General features: G+C 43.7%; 2 protein-coding genes across 2 annotated transcripts in view; one reads left to right on the top strand and one right to left on the bottom strand.

The window, feature by feature from the left end:
• The window catches only part of mnat1 (MNAT1 component of CDK activating kinase), an 86,618-nt gene extending 75,239 nt beyond the window's left edge, over positions 1-11,379 (bottom strand). The window contains 1 exon segment of the mRNA XM_084309923.1: positions 11,195-11,379. Coding sequence (XP_084166049.1) covers positions 11,195-11,283 — 89 coding nt within the window. The 5' untranslated portion in view covers positions 11,284-11,379.
• Positions 11,380-14,352: 2,973 nt separating this feature from the next.
• Positions 14,353-21,084, top strand: six4a (SIX homeobox 4a). Its single transcript, XM_084309710.1, has 3 exons — positions 14,353-15,189; positions 17,358-18,052; positions 19,007-21,084. The coding sequence occupies exons 1-3, from the start codon at positions 14,462-14,464 to the stop codon at positions 19,630-19,632; spliced, it is 2,049 nt and encodes a 682-aa protein (XP_084165836.1). The 5' UTR covers positions 14,353-14,461; the 3' UTR covers positions 19,633-21,084.
• Positions 21,085-23,818: the final 2,734 nt, after the last annotated feature.

The following is a 23,818-nucleotide window of genomic DNA, read 5'->3' as shown; positions in this document are numbered from 1 at the left end:
GTGGACCAATGTTACAGAATCGGTACTCGATATAATAATAATAACTTTTTTCATGTATACGTTCACGTGTGAATATTGTATAGTTTCAGATTCAGATTCAGATTCCTTTATTGAGCCATTTGTGTAAAACACATTGGTAATTGATGCAGCGATACAGTGTATGCATTTTTCTTTTTTTTCTTTTTTCACAGTAAACAACACCAACACAGACAAGAAACGAAACAGTGCAGTGGGGGATTAATCAATAAATAAAATACATATATATATAAAGTGAAGAGTGCAGAGATCCCGTACGGACTAGTGCAGTGCAGACAGTGTCATTGTGCCAGTGTCACTTGGGGGCATGGGGGGGTACCGAGGGGGGGGGGGGGGGGGACCTGAGGCATTGATCAGCCTGGCGGCTGAGGGGAAGAAGCCAGGCAGAGTGATCCTGGCTAATTCCTGGTAACTGTGTTATGGAGCGATATGTGAATGCTAAACGCATTTGCGTTGCTCGCCTGGACACGCTACTATATCCAAATCAAAAGGTATATAATAGGTATGTTTCATCATGAATGCATGAAAGGGGGGGGGGTCGTCTTTTGATGCTTTGATCGCCAGCAACGGCATTAGTTTTGAATACTACATATTGATGGACTGGATCGATATGAAATCATTGTAGGATCAAGGTGGAATTGACGTCAGATAGTCCTTACCTTTGATCGGGGTTATTCCAAAAAGAATATTCCAATTTTTATTTTTATTTTATAAGTATTTTTATTGCACATTACTTTAGTTACATTCCATAATGATGCACACATGCAATCTTATTTTTTTCTTGTTCAAAAACAATTGTACAGCGGCATATAACAAAAAATATTCAAAATAAAAATAAACATTATTTCTTTCCTTTGGCGGGTCCATACATACCGGTACATATAAACAGGATAGTTAAATAAGCTAGATTTTTGCTGGGAAATAAAATATTCCAATTTTCTGATCGCGATTTCCAGTATTGATGTCGATCGGGTCCCTGACATGAAGTGGCACAAGATATGCCTCAAGTGTGCTGAACGCATTTCGAAGTGCTCGGATGAAGCGATTTACTTGGCTTGGTCTAAATTCTCCGCCCGGACGAAATTAGATGTGACAGTGTGAAATAAGGTTTCAAAGGGTGGGCGATACTGCCACCTAGCAGGATGCGGCCGGTATTGCACTCTCGGGATCTCAGAATGATTTCCTATGGCAACACCGAGGTCTGTAAGCCTGTAATGAATAAAAAATATCGAATAAAAGAAAAAACTGCCAAAACCCGACTATACTTGGGTATGGCGCTCAATCGCTGGCGAGATAACCCGACTTTACTCGGGCATGGCGCCCAATGAGTTAAGAGAGATGTTGTTGTGATGTTGGCTGAGTTTGCACATGCGGGTTAAGGGAGAGGTGGGCTATCGCGTCATCGGTTCAGGAAAAGACGCGTATAGGCTTCTAAAGACGATGACGCAAGGGGGGCGTCTTCAGATTTGCTCACTCTGGGAGCCGGTCTCAGAAAATAGCGTATTCAGGCTCCCAGAACGCAGTTCCGTGTGGATGAAAGGTGCTGCATACGATAAAATACTTTGACTGATACGACCAAAATCAGTTTCGTCTGGACATGGCCTTAAGTTTCTTTGCAAAAATGTACAAATGAACCAACGTGTTCCACAGATTCAAGGAAGTCGTATAGAACAGTTGGAAGAGAGAGAGAGTAGCACTGAGTTCAGTCATGGCCTTACAGGGGTCATTCTCTCTATGCGGGCCAAAAAGTCAATGATCCGTCTAAAGCTTGCACGCTGAAATACATTTTTCCTCACAGTGAAAGGATGGTCTGTTTTTTCATGTGTGTGAGCTATTATCAAGCCTGGTACTGTAGGTGATAATGGCGTGTGTAAATATTTCCTTTTAATGCTTGAGGACACTTGGAAATATGAACGGCACGTTGATTAAAACTCGGCACTCTCAGATAGAAGGAAATTAGTCTGCCCGCCAAGAGTGTCAGTCTCCACTGGAAAAAAAACTTTGCATTTGTGTTATTTTAATAGGCATCATACGGTCAAATCTGCCACGTAGCATGAACCATACCAATAAGGAACGATTCGTCCCTGTGTTTTCTCATCAGTTAAAGGGATAGTTCTGATTTTTTAAACCCTAGGCCTATTTCCTATATTTACCAATGATGTTGTTGATCGGGTAGAGTCCTTTCTCAGCACAATCCATGCTATTCCTCTTACTAGCTCCAGAGAGGTGACCACAAACTAGGGCTGACCTTCGAAGGTTTTTTTGGCAATCGAAGCTTCGGGGCCGAGCTTCGATTTTAATTCGAAGCTTTGAATTTTTTTTTTTTTTTTTTTAATCTTATGTTGTGGGACTTGTACAGCACTTGGTAAACTTTGTTGTTTTTAAATGTGCTCTATAAATAAAGTGGATTGGATTAATGAATTAAGTAGCCCCTTTCGTGACTGTGATGCAGCCAACAAGGTTTCACTCTGCTGTGTGATTTAATTCAAGGTGGATCGCTGTTGTCGTTTGAACAACTTCAGATTTCATGGGAACTACCAATCCCCCAAATCAAGAATGTTTTAAGATGAATGAAGTAAGATTTTGATTATTTGAAATATGGCCTGTGTAGACTAAACTATGCACAGAATTATGTCAGTCTACAAGGTCCGGATTCTACATGGTCCGGCAATGTAGACCTTGTAGACTCCACTACAGACCAATTATCAGTGAATGTTCATGCATTTTTAAGAAGGGCTACTTCCACAAAAAAACAAAGAACTCACCAAAACATCTCAGTAGCACCTTATCTAAATGTTCTATTTCATATATGGAGATTCATATTTATTTATGTATTGCATGAATTTCTACATTTTATTTCCTATTTTGTTTATTCATCCCAGTATCTTTCTTTCTCATGTTTGGAATTCTACAAGGCATTTACATTTACATTTAGTCATTTAGCTGACGCTTTTATCCAAAGCGACTTACAAGTTCTGTACGACAGGTCATCAGGAAGGATACAACTCTATCAGCTGAGTAACAATATTCATCAAAGTGTTGCGTGTTACAGTGTAGGTTAGTTTATTAGGACAAGTGCATGACAGTAAGGTTAGTTAGGGTTAGATTTTTTTTTTTTTTTTTTCAGATAATGGTTGAAGAAGTGCGTCTTTAGTCGACAACGAAAGATTGGACAGGATTCGGCTGTCCTAACTGGGGTGGGTAGTTCATTCCACCATTGTGGGGCAAGGACTGAGAATAGGCGTGTAGGTGGTGTATATGTGTTTGAGGATGATATCCTTCAAACAGGCAATAGTGATGATATAATTTGGGCAGTGCTGAGCTGGGTTACTTTCCTCCAGTGTATTTGTCCCCCGGCCCCACCCAATGGCCCCATGCGCGCACACACACACACACCGACCGAAGTAAAAATAAAAAATTAAAAGGATTTTTTTTTTTTTTAATGTTCGAAGCTTGTGCCATCGAACGAAGCTTTGAAGCTTCGAAGCATTTAAGACAGCCCTACCACAAACCAATGTCTGTACGCTGATTGAGGCTCGCCGAAATATACTCCACAGTGCACACAGATCAAGATTTCAGCGAGCCTCAGTCTACTACTTGTACAGACAGGAGTGTGACCCTCATTGACTTTGTATTGGTTTGTGGTCAACTATCCAAGATTCAAGATTCAAGAGGTTTGTTTATCACATACATACCAGGGCATACAGTGGAATGTGGGTGGCATGCCCGCTTCGATTGTACAAGAATACAATAGTAAATAAAATAAGTAGAAGATAATAAAATAGACATGTTAAAAGTCCTGAGATAAATGCAATACAATGTTAGCTACGAATGAAAGACACTGGGTCCTACGTACACTACTATATACAGTTTTACTCTATATCCCTATGCTATACTTGCTATTACTAACTATACTATACAAGAACCACAACAGTTATTTCCTTAAAGTGACCTTTAAGGAAAGGTCCTACGGACCTAGTATGAAGAACAGCATGGATTGTGCTGAGAAAGATGTGCGATATTGGGAGGCAAGAAATAGGGCTTAGGGTTCCAGAAATCTGAACTATATCCCTTTAAGCTGCTAAAATGCTATATTGCGAGTCCTATGGCACTCTTGCTTTGAAGAGGCCTGAGTGCTGCCGATTCATCACCGCTACGGGTTTCCATTGTATTTTGAGAATGCACCTTGAAACTTTGTCAAAACTTTTCCGGGAATGTTGCTCTACCGTGCCTTGAATCAGCAGCAGCACAGGAGGTGAAAAATAGGAGGAAGAAGGGAAAGAGGAGGGAGGAGGAAGAAGACTAGAGTCATTCACTATGGTGATGATGACACACAATAGCATGTTTAAAAGATCAAATGTAAAAGACGCCTCAGAGGTTAGTGTGGTATTCTCATCAAATATATAACCACTTTCATGGGTTCTTTGATATGTTTAAGGTAGTCTGTCACATTTTCAGATACACTCTGACCTATTGCAGTAATTATTTGGCACAAATTACTACAAAAGGGCAAACGGCTGGGATTTCAATCATGGGAATAAATCCTTAACAGCCTGAGGTATCGAGGCAGAAAACACTATGGTCCTTTAACACATCCAGTGCCATTCACCAGAGGTCGCTGTGGGCCGTGTGCCAGCGCTTTAATGAATATGGATACATGCCGGTGTTTGCAGTGCTAAAACTATATTAAATATTATAGCTATGGATCTAATAACATAGTAGATTGTCATTGATTTTCTTCCGGTCAACATGCAAAAAACAGATAATTTTTTCATCAATACATTCCCGTTTTATACCATGGTGATTATGAGTATAGTTTTAGAGTAATTCTGTGTAATCCCAGGAAACGCTGCTAAACAGCATTTTATTGCATTTCATTAGGAAGTGTGCCATTCCTCGCTTGGATCAACAATCAATCTGAAATAAACGCTAGATTATCGGTATTATGTTTCATCAGGGTGTGGGGGGGGGGTTATACTTCGATCGTCACCAACGGCATACGTTGTGGAGTAACGTTACAGGACACACACGGATCACAAGGAACGCAAGATTGATAGCATATAGCACTTACCTTGACTAGGATGTACTGCATTATCTGATTGCCATTCCAAGTACTGATCACGATCGTGTTTCCAACGTAATCCAGCATTGAACATGAACGGGGGGGGGGGGGGGGGGGTGACCCTCGTCGATGCATCCATTATAACCGCTTGCCCTGCCCGAGTGTTTAGACCCTGCCCGCATGCCGCAGCTCGGCCCAGACACCAAGCCACATCGTTTCAAATAGAGTGCAATACGGGCCGGCGGCCGCAAGGCATTAGGCGGCGGTATTGGACGTTTGCGATCTCAGACCCATTCAGGACAGCCTGCCCGATGAATTATCAATGGAAATAGCGAATAAAAGAAATAACGATCCAGAAACGGGTTAATCAGTGATAGGCACTCAATGGTCGGGCGCCAGAAACGTGTTTATCCGTGAACGGCACTGAGCGTGTTAAAGCTCAGAAATGTTTCCTTTTTATTGATTCTGTGATGTTATTCATAAATAACCTTGACAGTGGCTTGTATGAATAAAATCTAATCAGCTGTAATGACTCGTAGAGTCTTGGTAACGACAATGACTCTGTTCAACTAGGAATCACTGCGGAACAAAGGGCTTCCCTCATCATCATCATCTTCATACTATGTCATTTAAACCAACCAGCGGAAACGCATAACGAGCCTTTCAGGAAACAATCATTAATGTTAGGAAACAAATTATTATAATAAAAAAGGGCCCAACCGACAAGGTTAATACTCCATCATGACACGGCACAGCATGCCAACCAACAGTCCTACCTGAGGCCACAACCTGTGTGCTTACTCATCAATCACACCTTAAAGCAGGTAGGCGTTTACCCATCAGTCACAGTGAGGAGTGCACGCTGGAGAGACAATGGGGAATGGTCTTAAATCTCCCCTAAGTAGGCGGCCAGAGGGGTGGAGGGGGCTGGATAAACGTTTGCACAGTCCACTCTTTTAATTAAGTCTCTGTGGAGCTTTATTCCACAGGAATTCACCTTCAGTAGGCTTCCTGTTCTTCACCACCTCCACAAGAAAAGGATGACATCTGGTTTCCAAATGTCACTATCTGCTTTTGAGCAGCGATATTTTTTTTCCTTTTTATTATATAAAAAAATACAGCAATGTTGTGGGGCAGGAGATAGATTTTTCACTGTGCTGCGTCATAATTGAATGGGACGGTTGAATCATTTGTTTCCAAAGCCAAGGACTTGAGACGTGGCTTCTAAGCCAAAATCCCTCTAGAGAAGGAGCCTTAGAACTAGAATGAAGAGCCTTTTCACCTCATCAGCAGGATTCAAAAACAAAAAGAGCAGTTATGGGAGAAACTGCAGAGCCATGGAGATTGTCTGTTTATGCACAGCGTGTCAGATATGTGGGGCAAACAAACACGACCTGCCAAGGATGAAGAGCACAAGCATCTACAGAAATACACGCTACAAGTGAAAAATGGACAAAACATTAGATCACGCTTGCTTACAATCATCTAGATTGAATTAGCTCGGGATTTTGGCCTTGTACAGAATAGAATGAAAATGTAACCGCAGACACACAAAAAACACACATCTGTGCTGTATCCACAGTTGGTTCTTGAGAGGGAGAAGCGCCCCCGAGCTCAAGTGCAGCACAGAAGGGGCAGATGTTCACTGTGGCCCCGGGCTACAGGAGATGTATAGGCCCTGGCCATATGGAGGTGGACAGGGGGATTCGGCTTGTTTCCACAGGCCCACAAAGAAGCCCATTCATCAACACAGAGCCAGGAGTGGGGCGTAGCTTGCCCCCCTGCCCCATAAATGGACCACACAACAGAACCCCTCCACAGGGGAAATCCTGTGTAATACTAGAGCATAGAGGTGAACCTCTAACCGGCGGGAGGAGACTCCCAGGGTGAACTTGCCATCTTTCTTCTAAAAGGGTGCCCTCTATATGGGACACATTTATGATTGTGTCCTCGTCGCAATTTTTTATAAAAGGGGACAGAAAGCTCATAGCAAGGCTGGGCTATATTGTTCAGCCTACAGCGTGCGTGCGTGCACACACACACACAGAGCTGTCTCAGGGCTGTTGTCACTGCAGCAGGGTGGTGAGTGAGCTCTCCTGACCCCTCCCTCTCTCTCTCACCTGTCCTGCTCAGAGCTCCAGTCCTCCTGGCTCATATCTCTCCCATCTGCAGCTGTCAGCAGGTCAGGGAACGGGGTAAACAGGGGCCTGGCTCAGCAAAGAACCCCCACCATCCCCATCCCCCAATGACATTGCCTTCATCTTTGCCTTCTTCTCTCTATGCAAGAGGAAGCAGGAACAATACAGCAAAGAACCTACATAGGAGGTGGATTCACCCGTTTCTCCCAACAAGCCAACCTACTATTCAGACTCCCACAGTCATGCCTGAGCCCAGGCAGACAGGACCTGGCTCTGTGTCAACTGTTAGCCTGCTATGACTCTGTCCTGCTGTGTGACCTGATACCTGCAGCAGCAGCAGCATAGCCACAAAACACAGGAAGGCCAAAGGGAATAGCCTGATCACCACTTACACAGGAAGCTACATGCCAACCTAAGGCTGTGTGATTAATCGAGTTTCAATTTCAATTATGATTTTGACTTCCCACGATAATGAAAACAAGATAATAGAGATAAAAACTATTATTGTGCCACATGCCGTGTTGCTCTCATTTGGTCTTGTGTTCCTTCACAATGGTGTGCTCCAAACAGTAGTTTCAGCTCGTGTTGAGAGGGAGGAGGGAGCCACGGCGAGTTTCTCCAGTTATTTTTAAATGTCTTTGGTAACTTGTAGAAGATGACAGAAAGACAGTCTTTGGTCGATAGGAAAGGTAGAACAAATTCAGTCGTCGTCATATGATGTTCTAAAATAAGTACTAGTAATCATGTTTAATAATAGTGATTTCTATATCAATCAAAATAATCGTGATTATTATTTTGGCCATAATCGAGCAGCCTTATGTCAACCTACGCTATCACCATCAAACATGCTGCTACAAGAACAAAGGGTGGCATGCCTAGAGGCTCTTGCATATTCTAGAGACGTACCGGACATGTGCAGTATGTGGACAGACAGTCCGCAGTCCTTTCATAGTCCAGGCATACCAGCTGTTTGATCCACCAATCTGCTTTGATCGGCATGCATGCCAAGCCGTGTTTTATGACACCAGACAGTACAAAACCGAGTGGCGTGCGGACACATGCCTATAGGGACGTACGCCGAGGTCCGCTGTTGTCCCGTCTGTGCACTACATCTGGATTATGACTGAGCCTTAAGAGGTGCAGGAGACGAGATCACACCTGATGAGGTGTATATCTGCTCAACCTCTCAATGTCCGACTTCCGCCTACCTACCTTGTGGCTACAGCCCAGTCATCTGGGCGTCCTGTGCCAAAGGCCAAAGGACACAGGCCCCTTGTGTCACTGTGTGTAGGTAATAAATAACAAGACAGCAAGCCCCCCCCCCCCCCCCCCCAGTGACAGAGGGGCATAAAATGTGCTGTGGTGGAGTTTAAATTTAGACGCAGGCTGAGAGGTGGAGAGGCTCCCGTGTTGCATCGCGTTGCATTCACGCATCGCGGGCAGGGGGTGCCTACGCAGCCTTGCCAGGCATGGCCAGTTTGGCCACGCTCAGTGTTGTCGGCAAGACTTCAGGGCACTGCAGAGAAGAGGCCATGGCTCGACCAACACACAGACTGACTAAAGTAAAGACACATACGGGGTGGCACGGTTGTGTAGTGGTTAACACTGTCGCCTCACAGCTAGAAGGTCCTGGGTTCGATTCCTACTTGGGGACCAGGTTTCCGCGTTGCCAGGTACCCAGGTGGGGTATCTCCCCTCCCAATAAGATAAACCCAATGTAAAAACATGCAGAACAGATCGCTAACGCTGTCGCGTCCCTGACGAAGACGAACAGGAGCACTTGGATTGGTCCCAGAGAGCAGCCCATGTCTGCTCCCGGCTGCCCTTGGGGGGAAGGACGACAGGATGGGTCAAGTGCAGAGAGATATTTCATCGGTGACTCAATGCATGAGTGTGTGTTCCTGTGTGTCGCCCATCTCGAATGCATGTTAATCTGCATGACAAATAAAGACTTCTTCTTCATACAGCTCAGGTAGAGGGATGGGTGGGAGTGGGACAGAGAATGACTTCCTCTTGAAGAGGAGTAACTATTCACCATCTCTTTTGTATCGTTTGGAAATCGAATGGAAATCAACAACTGTGAACTTAAAAAACACAAATGTCTCTAAAACAACATATCAATGAAACCCTTAAAAACATCAGTCTGGGATGTAAAAGCCAAAACGATGAGCGAGGAAGGCACTGAGACGATAAGAGCAGGCGCTAGTTTTCAAGGAGCACCGTAGACTCTCCCGCAGACCAGCTCTGAAGAAGGGAGCCAAGGTGACCCCTGATAGGGCACCTCTCAAAACTGCTTCATTGCAAAAAATCATTTTAATTCTCTATGCATCTGACCCTTGTTGTCCGGATGGAGGCAGTGAGTTATGAGCAAGCTGACCTGATGACGAAGCACAGCCACTTTCTGATGGTACGGTCAATAAACCGGCAGGGTCGAGCGCATGCTCTCTCCTCGCACTCTGTCACTGTACAATGCTTGTGAAACCGACCTGTCCCCTTCATTTGAGACATTTCCAGTAAATGTTTCACCAGGCTAAACAGTACAGTGAGCTATTTGCATTATCAACTATGAAATTCAAAAGTAGCAGCCTGATAATAAAATGTAGAGTGAACATTTTGGTTGAATTCTTCTAAATCGTCATGAGAAATATAGGTTATAAAGAAAACTTGGTTATATAGGCTATGCAAATAAGCCAGCCTATACAATCCTCAACCACATGGGAGAAAATACCATAGGCCAGAAAACAAATGAAAACAAGGTAACAACTTCAAAATCACTTTGTCATTACAATACCAAAGTTGCAATATTCACTCGATCATTTATAAAAGATACATGTTTATAGTCCCAGCACTGTTTGGATTAGCTTTTCCTTAAACTGAGCTATGTAATCCGTGACGTGACTGCATTGCAGATGACTTTGCCATGCCAAAATAAGGGTTTCCCCTAATTGAAGTTACCCGCCAGGTCACTTATTTTGGCACGACAGGTCACCTGCAAAATGCAGTCACATGTCAAGATTGCATCGCATGGTTTTTATTGGTTGGGTTGGGTATATATCAGCTAGTCTATATCAGACTATATTAAAGTGTAAATAACAAGCAGAAGCTCCATGCAACACTCTGAATGGACCCTTCACGCAGACATGTCATAGCAGGGTAAAACAGGACTTTGTGTTGCAATGGGTTCACTTGATGTGCCCGACACTTGGAATGACCTCAAACTCACTGTAAAGTTGGAGGTTCTTCCAACATTTACAGAATTAACAGTATGATATCACTGTGTCAACTTGTGACTGTTCTTCTAATTGATTTTGTAATTTATTTTCATTTTTATTGTGTTCTGTGATTTTGTTTGTTTATTTGTCTTATCTGTTGATTGTAAACTCGTTATTGCTGTAAATGAGGGAAACCTCAGCTTCCTAGGAGTTTAAATAAAGGTTTGAAATGAGAAATGAAAATTGTAGGTGCGCCAATGAGCCAACGCTGACAACAATACTAATGCCTATTGTCAATACTGGCTAAGACTAGTAAATCAGGCAGACCCATAATATTATTAGCTGCAGCTGTGTTTACTATCACATTTGTGATGCAGGACAATTAACCTTGCCAAACATGAATACTCCTTTTGCAGTTCACTATCAATTTGAGTTTATTCTACTTAATTATTACTGCTTACAGAAGTTAGTTACAGTTTGTTTACTTACTAACAGTAATGATGTCGCCCTGACAGTGCTGCAATGTTTAGCTGATAAGGCTAACTAACGTTAGCTTAATAGATAAAGTTTTAACAGCGTGTTTCTCGTCAAAGAAGAAATATAGGCCTATTAGTTTTAACAACTGCACAAATTCAGTTAAGTGTCTGGAAGTGGCAAGCTACAGTAGCGTTATGCGACTGAAAATATCCCGTGGCAAATTCATTTTACTCTCTTCCTGAATCCCAGCTGTCAAATTGGATACTCACAGCGTGTGGCCGCAGACGTTCACCATCAGCTTCAGGGACGGGTTCCTGTACTTTGTTGTTTTGCATCTTGGACACCCCTGGTCGTCCATATCTGTCTCAAAAACACAATCAATAAACTACACGAAAGAATAACAATAGCCTACTCTATTTTCTTGACAGTTCTGAAATGATTCTCCAGCGACAAGATGCTGTGTAACATCGAATGTGGTCCGACGAAAGACGCTGCCGATAAGAGGAGTTCCTACTTCCTAGGTAATTAGGTCCTAGGTCCTTGAAGGGTGTTCCAAACGGTCCCCAGAAAATTTTTGTATCATTTATTTTCTGTATTATTTAATTTAGTATAAGTTCAAGATCATTTAAAATAATATATGTTTTGGTTAATATATATGCTCTCCTTCTGTCATTTTCCTACAGTAGAAAAATCTATAAACAGCAATTGTGCAATTCTGTACTAAATAATATTTTATTACTAAATAATATTTTAATACAAATATCTTCCCAGTTTGGGCTCCCCATATCAAAACCACACGACACATGTACGTTTGAGAAGGCATGCAGGTCTAAAGTACCAAAGATGGTGTATTTGGTGCTTTGGAATATCTAACATTAGATTATGTATGATGAAGGCATTCTGTACCAAGACAAACTAATGTACCAGTCATTTTAATTTATCAAAGATTATGGAATGGTTAAATTGATCAAATTCAACCATCACCATACAGTAGAGCTTAACTCAATCAAATGAGGAAAGTAGAGTATAGACAAAAGTAGATTTTAATGATTTTATCATTGCAAAAATTTTATTTAGTTGATTTTACAACATTTCAAAGAAACAATGAGTTTGAGTTTTTCTCCCCAAAATGGATCATAATCAAATCTTTAATTTGTGAATATTGTAAGACAGGTTGACATGGTTAATGTGCAGCCATTATCTCATTACTGTAGACTGATACAATGTAACCAGTACAGTTCAGAGTGGTCCCAGCTTGATGGCTAAAGCAAGTTTGGAGCCGTTTCACCTAAAAAAAGTACTTTGAGACTAAATGTCACTGCTCTACAATGCTGCTCCACTGTTGAAGGTGTCCCATCTCGATGAGGTATTGAGGTTGGGTTTTACATTTCACTCGTAGCTCCTGGGCAACAGCAGCCAAGCAGTGTTGGGTGTTCAATTACTAATTTAACTATACATTTTGCAGTAGTTTGTGGTAGTTTGACTATACATTCAAATCCCAGGAGCTTTTTCAATAGTTAACTACTTTTGGTCATGTAGTTTAGGTAGTTAATTACAAATTACATATGCATTTTCCTGATTCCACCTCAACAACTGCTCCCTGCATGTCCTTAAAACACACCCTGCAGGCGTTCATTCTGAGGCTTTGGTCCCTAAATCGAACACACCCACACCTTAATGAATCTGCATCACTTCAGTTGTTACTCCATGCATGTAACTATATGAGATTCCAGTTTTTTTCCATTTTCCACAATGTAGTTTGGATGTAAAAAAAATATATATATGATAATAATAATAATTTTTTAAGTAGTTTTAGTTTGACAAGCTACAGTTTTTGAGAGTAGTTAAATGGGCACTTTACCAAAAAACAATGCTGATTTATTTTGCACATAATCTCACATACATCCAAAAACTCAGTTTTGCTCACATTCATTTAGTTTGACGGTTATTGAGAGTAAATTAGTTTGAATATGGCCACCAGTGATGTCATCTGACATTGAATCCTTGTGTTGTGTTAATTACAGCTGAATGAAATGATAAGGTAGCAGTCCCTAGTTATTTTGTCATCTCATTTCATGGAGCTGTAGTTAACACAACACATTGTGGATTAAATGTCCCCAATGACATCACTGGAGTTTTTGGGTGTGAGATATGTGCAAAGTAAATCAGCATTGTTTTTGGTGAAGTGCCTCTTTCAGATGCAGTTGAACTTATTTTCATTGTTAGTTTTATAGTTCCCCTAACACTGGCATTTTGGGAGGGGGGAGGGGGCACTCCCACCTAAAATCTTTAACAGGGAGGAGTGGAGTATAGGGCACCTCTTTATTTATGAATACCCTGCGCCATTTTAAGTGGAGATGATAAACTAAAATCTATATCCAAAAAAATTCATTAATAGACATTTATGGTATTATACTGTGGTCTGTTATAAGCAGTGGTGGGCAGGGGTGAAGACGAAGGGGTTAAACCTCCTTTGAACTCTATCTGCTCAGATGCTTGACAGCTGCAGTTTGGTTTCCAAATCTGTGGGCAGGAATGGGATTTCATTCTTCCAGATACATAATTGAATTATACCATGATCGTAATGGTTTGATTCAATATGATGTGACTTATGATATGACTAATGCTATGGTCAAAACTCACAGCTGTGTAAAATCTTCAAATAGCCCTCAAGACTTGAGTCCAGTGATTATTTGAAACTGTTTATGATGGAGGTTTCTTTTTGAGACCCCCCCCCCCCCCCCCACACACACACACACACACACACACACACACACACACACACACACACACACACACACACACACGCACACACACACACACACACACACACACACACAAACACACACACATATTGGTACCCGGCTTTTGCACTTTTCCAGAGGTCACAAATTGGAAAAGATTGTGATTATCCCAAGTATATGGGCTAAAATAAGAAACGGGGGAGGGCCATTCTGAACAACTCCACAGACAGCGCACGTGTTCGCATAACAAGCACGTAATCAGGCTCAAATAAAAGATGATGTGTCTTTCCACAAGTGCATTTTACATTATCAGATTTCCCCCCCCCCCTCGCCACTATCTCGGGCCCCTATGTGGCCAATTTGGGGGCGCTGACTGATCACATATGCCGCTTATAGGATGATGAGACAGGTCTTCACCGTGTAAAACAAGGAAATCCCGCTCCCAGGATCTCAAATGCGTTCACCTTGCTTGCACACAGGTGAGACACTAAAACATACAGTAAGTCATATGATTGACAGCTGGAGAGCAAACATTCGTCTCTGAATCACGCTCGCTCCTCCCCAGTGGAGCCCCGCGCGGCCAATAGCGTGGCTCTCCTGCAGATAGACCCCAGTGTCTCCTTCTTGCTACAGTTCCCGCAGAGTAAAAGTCACGTTGGAACGCAAGGGGAGAGCTATCTACTTACAGCTGCTGTCAGATATTCGATCGCGTTCGCATGGCGAGGAGGTAACCTGATCGGCTAAAGGCTTGCCGAACCCAGGGAGGAGTGACTTACCAGGAAGGCTTGAAAAATGTCTTCTTCTTCTGGAGAAGTCACAACAGCAAATGACATCAAGAAGGAAAATGTGAGGACGGACAAGCGAGAGTGCATCAAGCTTCTGGCGCTGGACACCGCGGAGTTGTCTATGGAGCGCGCAACTTCGAACACAGACGCGGTCCACACGGAGCTACTGGTGAGCGCGTCCTCCTCGCTGGCATTCTCCCCGGAGCAAGTGGCGTGCGTCTGCGAGGCGCTGCAGCAGGGGGGCAATGTGGACCGACTGGCTAGGTTTTTATGGTCCCTGCCGCAAAGTGACCTACTGCGTGGCAACGAAAGCATCTTAAAAGCCCAAGCCCTAGTGGCTTTCCACCAGGCTCGGTACCAGGAGCTCTACAGTATTTTGGAGAACCATAGTTTCAGTCCGTCCAACCACTCCTCGTTACAGGACCTCTGGTACAAGGCGCGTTACACCGAGGCGGAGAAGGCGCGCGGGAGACCCCTGGGTGCTGTGGACAAGTACCGTCTGCGGAGAAAGTACCCTCTCCCCCGGACTATCTGGGACGGCGAGGAGACAGTGTACTGTTTCAAAGAGAGGTCCCGAAACGCGCTGAAGGATCTTTACAAGCAGAATAGGTACCCGTCTCCCGCTGAGAAAAGAAACCTCGCTAAGATTACAGGACTTTCCTTGACCCAGGTCAGCAACTGGTTCAAAAACCGGAGACAGAGGGACAGAAACCCGTCCGAGGCACAATCAAAAAGGTGAGGCAAAACATGTACTCTCATGCTCAGCCATATTCCACTTTCAACCTGATATTTTCCCATTTAACATACAGCCGGGTGTTATATATGCGCATAAGTGCATTACAATTTAGAAGCAGCCCAATCGTAACTAAGGCGTCGTAAATAATTGCAATTATTACTGTATGTGTGCAAGGACGAAGCTGGTTTGGTTTAGGCTATCAGGCTTTCTCGTCGAGGGGCTCTATTTCATAATCACCCATCGAGCGTACTTGGCGTTTGACTTGACAGCGTTCGTCATTAACTGCTGATAATTTTGAAACAAAAAGTGTGCGTAAAAGGGTTAGCACGCTCTTAATGTTTTGAAATATGAGGCGGTTGCCATTCAGATCGGGTTTCATGTGTGTTGGTGCTAAGGGCATGGAAACCACAAGCAACAAAAATTACTTACAAAATAACTAGGGGTATAATATTATTGTGATTGTACTGTATATCGACTGGAATAACAAATTCATTTAGGAGTTGACCAGACTAATATATTCCTTGTATCCTTATTATTTTATAAATGTTGTGTGTGTGTGTGTGTGACCAGTTCAGATGAGCACATAAATAGGCTATTATTATAATTTTTTTTAACCTATACCCTTCAGCGTTTCATTTGATAATCCCACACAGACAGACTGAATTTATTCGGTCTTTCATGTTTTCTTCTCTGTAAACAAAGCTCACGCGCACCTGGTGGAGGTGACCTCTCTCTCTTTCTCTTTCTCTCCCTCTCTCTCCCTCTCGCATGCACTCGCACACACACACACGCACGCGCGCGCGCACACACACACACACACACACACACGTCACACACACACACACACACACACACACACACACACACACACACACACACACACACACACACACACACACACACACACTGCTTGGCCTGTGTCCAAACGGGTAAATTGTGCCTTTACTACAACACAATACAATACAAATAAACTAAACTAAAATAAAACAAATAAAACATTTACTTTTAGGCCACAACCGCCGTTGCTTTTTATTAAAACGAAGGCTTTAGCCTCGACTTCTATCAATGGCCCGCTTCATTTCTTTACGCAGGAGTGGGGGTTGAACAGAGAGGGGGAGAATGCAGCTGTTTCAATCACTCATGAAAATAAGGTTTTAAGTTGCCTAAATAATGGATGTGGATGTCGTTCATATTGCTATTACAGCTTATATGGAAAGACAAATAAAGAAACAAAAAATTTAATAACAAATAAAATAAAATAAACGTTTTTTGACCATTTGTGTTTGTCAGCCACCACTGCTGGCATTTGTCACACTGGAATTTATTGCGCCAAATGGTTGCCACTGTTGATGGTCGCTGTTGTCAGTGCAGCAAGCCATGCATGAACAGGGTGAAGGCTCTCCATGGGGCCACAGTTTGATAGGTCTACATATTCAGAGCATACTCTTTAAAGCTGTGTTAGAACAGTAACAATTGGGACTTTGTTATATCCTAACTTTATTAAGATTTCCCACTATGCCATGGTCAAAATATGCAAATATAGTGCAATTAACAAAATCTAAATGTCTTTGATTGCAAATTTCATTAGCATATTTTTATTTGTATAGTTCCACAACCTATAATTACACAGAGAAGACAAAACTCATACATCTGCTGAAGAAACAAAGTAGTCAGACGTCTCCTCCCCTTGTGAAAAAACCCCACATGAATTTCACAATAAATTATACAAATCTCATGTTGTTTACATACATTTCCAATGGAACACTTCCCATGTGATTTTCACGTTCCATGTGTGCTTACATAACTTTACATGTACAGTTTTCATGGTATTACATGCAAAACTTAGCTTTTCACGCACATATTCACGTGTAATCACATCGTATCGTATCGTGATCACATGTGATGATATGTGAAAGTAAAGTTGTGATATCATGATAATTATGCATGTATAAGCACATGGAGAATAATGTATCACACATGAAGTGCCCCACTACAATGTGATTTATGAAATTCATGTTTTTCCCCCCTGTATACAAGGGTCTGCACTCAAGGGGCCAAATGTCCTCTTCCAACAATAACACATGCCACCATCTCATCACCACAACCCAATTACCAATTGTGTTATATGCCTAAAAGCCTCTCTCTCTCTCAAAATCCTTTCTCACAGTGAATCTGATGGAAACCACAGCACAGAGGATGAGTCTAGCAAAGGGCAGGATGAGCTGTCTCCTCGCCCCCTCTCTAACTCCTCAGATGGGACGATAACCCATGGGTCACTCACACTTCAGACGGGACCCCTGGACAGTGGGGTGGTCATCCAACAAATAGGGGACATCAAGATGCCTCTCGGGTCCAGCGGCGGGGGGCTCTACAATGGCAACCTAGTGACCAGTAACGCCTCCTCGACCGTGTTCCACAACGGCGGCTCGTCTTACCTCCAGGCGCCCAGCAACATCCTCTTCAACGGGCTGAATCTGGGTATCCAGCCCCTGGCCTTCAACCCTTTGAGGTCGTCTGGAGGGGTCCTGCTAGGGGGCTCAGGGATGGACATGCAGATGCAGTCGGGACAGGAGAAGGGACTGGGAGGCTCTGCGGAGGACTCAGGCCTGCAGTACGCCTCCTACGGCGGCTGTGTGAACGGGGCAGAGGTGAAGCTGGAGGGGGTGCACGGCATGGCCCAGAATGGGGGCTCCTCGGTGCTGACATTCAACTCCTCGTCGGGGGCGCTCCAGCTGGGCGGCTACAGCCTGGTCCAGGTACCCGGCGGAGTCTCCGACGGGGACGGAGGCTCGCTACTCAACCACATGGGCCTTCCTCCCCTGCAGCTCTCCTCGGCCTCCTCTTCATCGACAATCTCACAAGGTGGGTTCACAGAATCTCTGTGTTCTTAGCTGTATCTGGGAGGTTCACTCTTGTCACTTAACAGTAACATTGAAAAATACAGCGTGTTGCCACATATACCTTTGAGGCAAACTTCATAGTAGACATATAGAGTTGAATACCAGGTCAACAGTGCCCTTTACCCACTTTAAAATAGTTGTAGTGCATTGCTGCAGTTTCCTTTTGGTTTGACAACAGGCCTCAACCCCTTCCAATATATCTGAGCTGTTTTATGCTTGGCTTGTCCGTCTGGACCTGAGCCCAGCACTGTTACTGAACATAGCACAGATCAGGGGAAGTACCAGTGGGCCACACACACACACATACACACAGACGCATTCGCGCACGCACGCACACACACACACACACACACACACACACACACACACACACACACACACACACACACACACACACACACACACACACACACACACATTATGGTGGTCCTCGAAAAAGAAAAACAGGAGATGGAATAGAACATAGGTTCTGAAGTCATGATCACTCATCATCATTATACTCTTGATCTCCAGACCAGGGAGGAGGGGAATAAGTTTCAGGCAATCAGACGGCTGAGAAAAACACTAACAAGGGGAAGGGACCATTACACCACTTACTTTGACATGAAACAGAGAATCCATATCAAGGATGAATAATACAGGGAAAAACTGAAAAAGAAAGGCTTTCTGTTTGTTGGCCCACGGCAGACCTTTACATTAGTCCTCCTCTAGTCTCTGGGGAAAGTGCAGAGAAAAAGCATGAAGGTGTGTGAGACACACAACAGAGATTTGAGACAGATCTCTGTACTAAGTTGAGTGCATAATGTCTGTGAGAAGTGAAGGGGGCTTTAGATACTGGGCTTATAAAGTCCTGCTCCAGTTGAAGGGCGAGTCAGAGATAACGTGCTTGATCCGTCGTCATTTTGTTTCCCTGTAGGTAGGATGCCGTTGAACAATGTAGCAGTGAGCTCCTCCAGCGAGGACTCCTTCCAGCAGCAGGAAAAGCTGAGCATGGCCCCCCTGCACCACAGCACCGTGCCCTACAGCATGGGCAACTCTAGCCAGGCCTCCATCAAGAAGGAGCCCCTGGAGGGAGGTATCTTCTCCTCGTACCACCACCACCACCACCACCACGGCCTCCACTTGGACCCCAGTGGCCAGATGAGCTACGCCTCTAGCTCAGAGGAGGTCGGCTCCAGCCAAGGTCCGGCCTCGACCTCCAACATCACCGCCGTCGGCTCGTCCAGCCCGGAGCCGGAGGTCTACACCACCCTCACCGTCAGCACACCCCTGATGGCCCAAACGGACCCAAGCGGCCACCACCTCCAGCCCTCAGAGTACCTCGGGGGCCACGACCCCCGGTCGGCCCCGTCCGCGCACCTGCTGGGCCCCGGCATGAACAGCAGCTACATGAACATGTCAGAGGAGAAGCTGGGTGGCTCTGGCTCTGTCGGGGTGACTGATATGGTGCGGGCCATGTGTGGGGAGATGGAGTCTGTGGAGGGGAAGGAGCTGGCCAAACTACAGACAGTGCAGATGGACGAGGACATGGCTGACCTTTAACCTGTAACCTATCGCCTTTCAGAAGCACTCATGTCCGCCCACGCCGTGATATGAATCTTTTTACGTTGGTGTGTGCGTGTGTGTGTGCGTGTGTGTGTGTGCGTGTGTGTGTGTTTTTTACCATCCATTTCCTTTAAATGTTAAATTATTTGCTAATGATTTCATTTGACTTTTACAATGCACTCTATTCAGATACAAGCCCTTTCGGTTGGCGCTATGAATTTATTGTTAAAAACGACATATTAAACCTTTTAAAAGCCCCCCCCCCTCCTTGCATCTAGAAGAATGTTACAACCCGTTATTTGCAAATAGAAGAAGTCCCTGTGCACGTTTGAGCCATGGTTTGAATGTGCATTTTTTATAGACGACACCTGCTACTTCCTGTTGAGTGGATTTGATCCGCAGAAGCAGGTGTTGGAATGGCCCAAGTCATGTGACCAGGATGTTCCTCCAACTAAATGCGTCATCTGGGTCAAACCAAAAAGGTCATTCGGTAGGGGGAAGGGTGGAAAGCGTCTCAGTGAAAATGGTCACTTAAACCGCTCCAGCTTTACTGGAGGACTGCACACACATCCAGTAATAGGTCTCTCGCTGCATACACAAGGTTGCTGATTTATACAAATATGTCCTTCAAGCAAGCGCCTCGGATTCCCAGAATGCTTCCCAAGTCACTACTAACCCCTGCATTCACACTTTGTGTCATATCAAATGAGCTATGGAACGATACAACATTCGGGATGTGCTGTTAATGGGACGAGTTGATATGAATGTGCCTTCCTGCTGCGTACAATATCGGAGTGCAAAGGGCCGTTTTGGTATTTGCACTACCACGAACAACACCACAACAGAATATTGTACATGTTTCAAACGGCTTTCATTTCAGTGGGCTTGTCCAAAATAGTCAAACCCCAACAAATGTACAGTTTTACTTGTTAGGGTGAGTCACATTTCAAGCTTAAACAGGTAGCAACCAGTGGTGCAAAGAGATGGGAGACGATCAAAAGCTGTTGTTCATTCTATTCTGTATGTTATAACTGGACGTGACAATGCTATTATATCATGTTTCATTTGGATGTGTCTCTCAGATTCTCAGTAGTGATAGAGGATATTTTTTCTACAAAGTCAGATGCAAACATATCTAGAGTACAAATAATATTGGATAATATGAGGGCCGGGGATGGAGGCGAGCACTCCCTATGTGAACAGAGAGCTTCAGAAGTGTGTTTTTCTACGATCCCACCTTTTAAAATGGAGAGGGGTTCCAGCTGTGTCCCTTTGCATGGCATAATAATGTTTCTGGACACTAGTGCCTTTTTTACGTTAGTTGTTTTCTGAATAACATTGAATGTAAGTACTATGGTAACTTCTTGGATTTGTGCGTAGACAGTGATGGCCACAGCTTCCGAGACATGAGCTATTCCGCCACCGGCGGATTTCTTGGTTGTCAGATGCGGGACAGACAGATGGGGGGGGGGGGGAATGTGGAGACCATTAGCTAAATACATGTTGAGCTTCTCACAGCACAAGACTGACTCCACACTGACATACGTAGCCATAATAGTGCATTTCAACTGTGTGGCCACCGTACATGTCAGTTCAATGCATAGACTGACCACCAGTAGCATTTTCCTTTGACAGGTTCCAAGACATGAACACCACCGAGTTGAGTGGATATTACAGAGAAAATATCCTCTGTGCTCTAATATCATATACCAAATAAAATGAGCCATGGGGCAAATAGTAAAACAAGATTGTTTTTTTTGTTGTTGTTTTTTTTTGTTTTGTTTTTTTATCTTAGTTTGAACTGTATGTTTGTTATCTGAAATGATGTGAATGTATTTTTCTAAATCTCCATACTGCAATAAAAGTTTATATTTATAAAAACATTAAACTGGCATGTTGTTTCTCAAGCAAAGTTTCCTTTGGAATCCATCAAAAGAACAATCTCTTAATTTACTCAATGTCTTAGTTATCCAATATGTCTCCAGTGTATCTAAATTTATGACTCTGAAAAGCATATGTCTTCCCAACATTTGAGAGGCTTATGTAGCCAAACTGTGAGGATGGGGGGGAGAACCGGCATGCAGTAATCCAGCAAGCCTAGAACTGCTCTCTGCAAACCTGCAGTGATCGTTTGCACATGCCTGGCAACCTGGAGTTCATTAGCCCTCCTTTTCTCATCTCAGCCCCTGTAATTCAAATAAACAGCAATGAGATTTCCAGAGGTATAGAGCTCTTATGGGTGGGGGGTCTCGAGCTCCCCACAGCCCAGTCCAAGGATCTTTTCCCTGGGCTAATACTGAGCAAGCCGCCCACCCCCCAAAACCCCCCTCCCAGACAACATGTGGAAGAATGAATGTGAAGTGCTGTCAATCACAGACATTGGGTCTCTGTCCAGAAAGAGCCTGAACTCCTCTCATGGCTTTTGGGGATTGTCTACGAATTTCCACCAAATACTGGCTCACTCAGCAGGCTCCCAAAGACTAAAGCAGGAAGACCAGATAAGGTGGAGACCGAATCGGAACAAATGGACAGAACGATGGGGGGATTTTCATACACGGTATCTCTGGACTTGGACCATAAGGGGCTTGGATCCTTGGTCGGAGGGACTTATATATATGATCTAACCACGTTGACCCAAATAAACAGAGGCTATTTGTCTGTGCTCACTCAATAGTGTTGAGCCACAGGGAGAGAGAAAAAAACCAGAGGAGCGAAAGAGCGAGAGAGAGAGAGAGAGAGAGAGAGAGGGAGAGGCAGGCATCTGGGATAAAGTTACCTGTGCACAGGTGACCCCGTCGCCATGGGCATTGGATTAGCTGATTGTTAGGTATCAGATGACGCCTCCTGTAATATTGAAGGGGGTGAAACGGCTTTGTTGGAGCCCAGAACAATGTCCCATTGGCAATAAGAGCCCGTGTTCTCCGGGTCTCACGGGGAGGGGGCCACTGAAAAACTCCCAAATTCCACCTCTGTATTGTACCAGTAAATAAGAGGAGGGAAGAGCAGTGCGTTTCCTCGAGCTGGGAGCATTCCACGTAGTACATTTCTATTCGAAACCTCACGTTTTGATATATTTTTATTTTATTTAAATACCACATAATAGGCTATTAGTAATATACAGGATATAATAACACACTGTACAATATATCAAATCAAGCTTCATGAAAACAAAACAACAGTATGATTTTATCCTATAAAAAATACAAACTAATGTGTTGTCTGGGCCTATCCGAAATACTGGTGCAAGTGGTTGTATCGTTTTGACTGCAATTTCCAAAAACGTGCGACGTAAAACATACATGGGCGAGTGAGCAGTAAAAGTGAGGGAACCCCCCAGAACCCGGGCCTTATTAAAAACGCCGACCTCTGACCTTTTGGATGGTTTCAAAGCTGACATTTAATGCGGCGCAGCAGACTGCAAGCCATATGTAACATGACCTGGGGAGCGCGGTACTCCGCTGCTCCACGGCCCACTAATGAGGGGGCAGGGGTCGCCGAGGTACGGGAGTGGCTCACACAGACCCACCACTACTACCGCTGGCCCCTATAGCAGCTCAGAGTCTGTGGAGGAACAAGTTCCAATTAAAAATCACAGTCACTTTAAAAGCCAACGCTGCAGTCTGAACAAAAACTGAAAGGGGGTGTGGCCCCACGACAAGACAAGATATGGAATGGAGGAGCCTTTTTTTTTTTTTTTTTTTTAATGTTACACTCAATGATACAAGACCGTCTTTTCAATTATAAAGTTGCAAAAATCTAATTTTTCCAACAAGTAAAAAATATCCAAGAGTACTATGTAGATAGTATACATTCAATTTATATGGCCAAATAAATTCTGGATTGAGACTTTTAATTGACAATAACATTTACATTTCCAGAATGGTGTCCTGTTGGATTGGTGCAGACAATAATTTCACACTTACAATTAAATGAAATCAAATAATAAAAAATAAAACATATTTACGGGAGGATGACCAGGGGCCCGGTGCTGTGGTAAATGTCTCGGTTTATGTATTTCATGTCTAATAAATGTCTACACCACCTGTTGAAAAAGAAACGTTTTTTTGACCACTACTTCAGATAATTGAGTTGTTGTTTGGCATGGGAAAATATATGTCCACATTCTATCATCGGTATGAGAAAGAAAAGGTGTGACCCATGCATGAGATTCACTGGGTTGGTT

Source organism: Notolepis coatsorum (genome assembly GCF_963971535.1).
Source record: "Notolepis coatsorum genome assembly, chromosome: 3".
In the NCBI taxonomy this organism is placed as follows: Eukaryota; Metazoa; Chordata; class Actinopteri; order Aulopiformes; family Paralepididae; genus Notolepis; species Notolepis coatsorum.
This window is presented reverse-complemented; position numbering and strand designations above follow the sequence as displayed.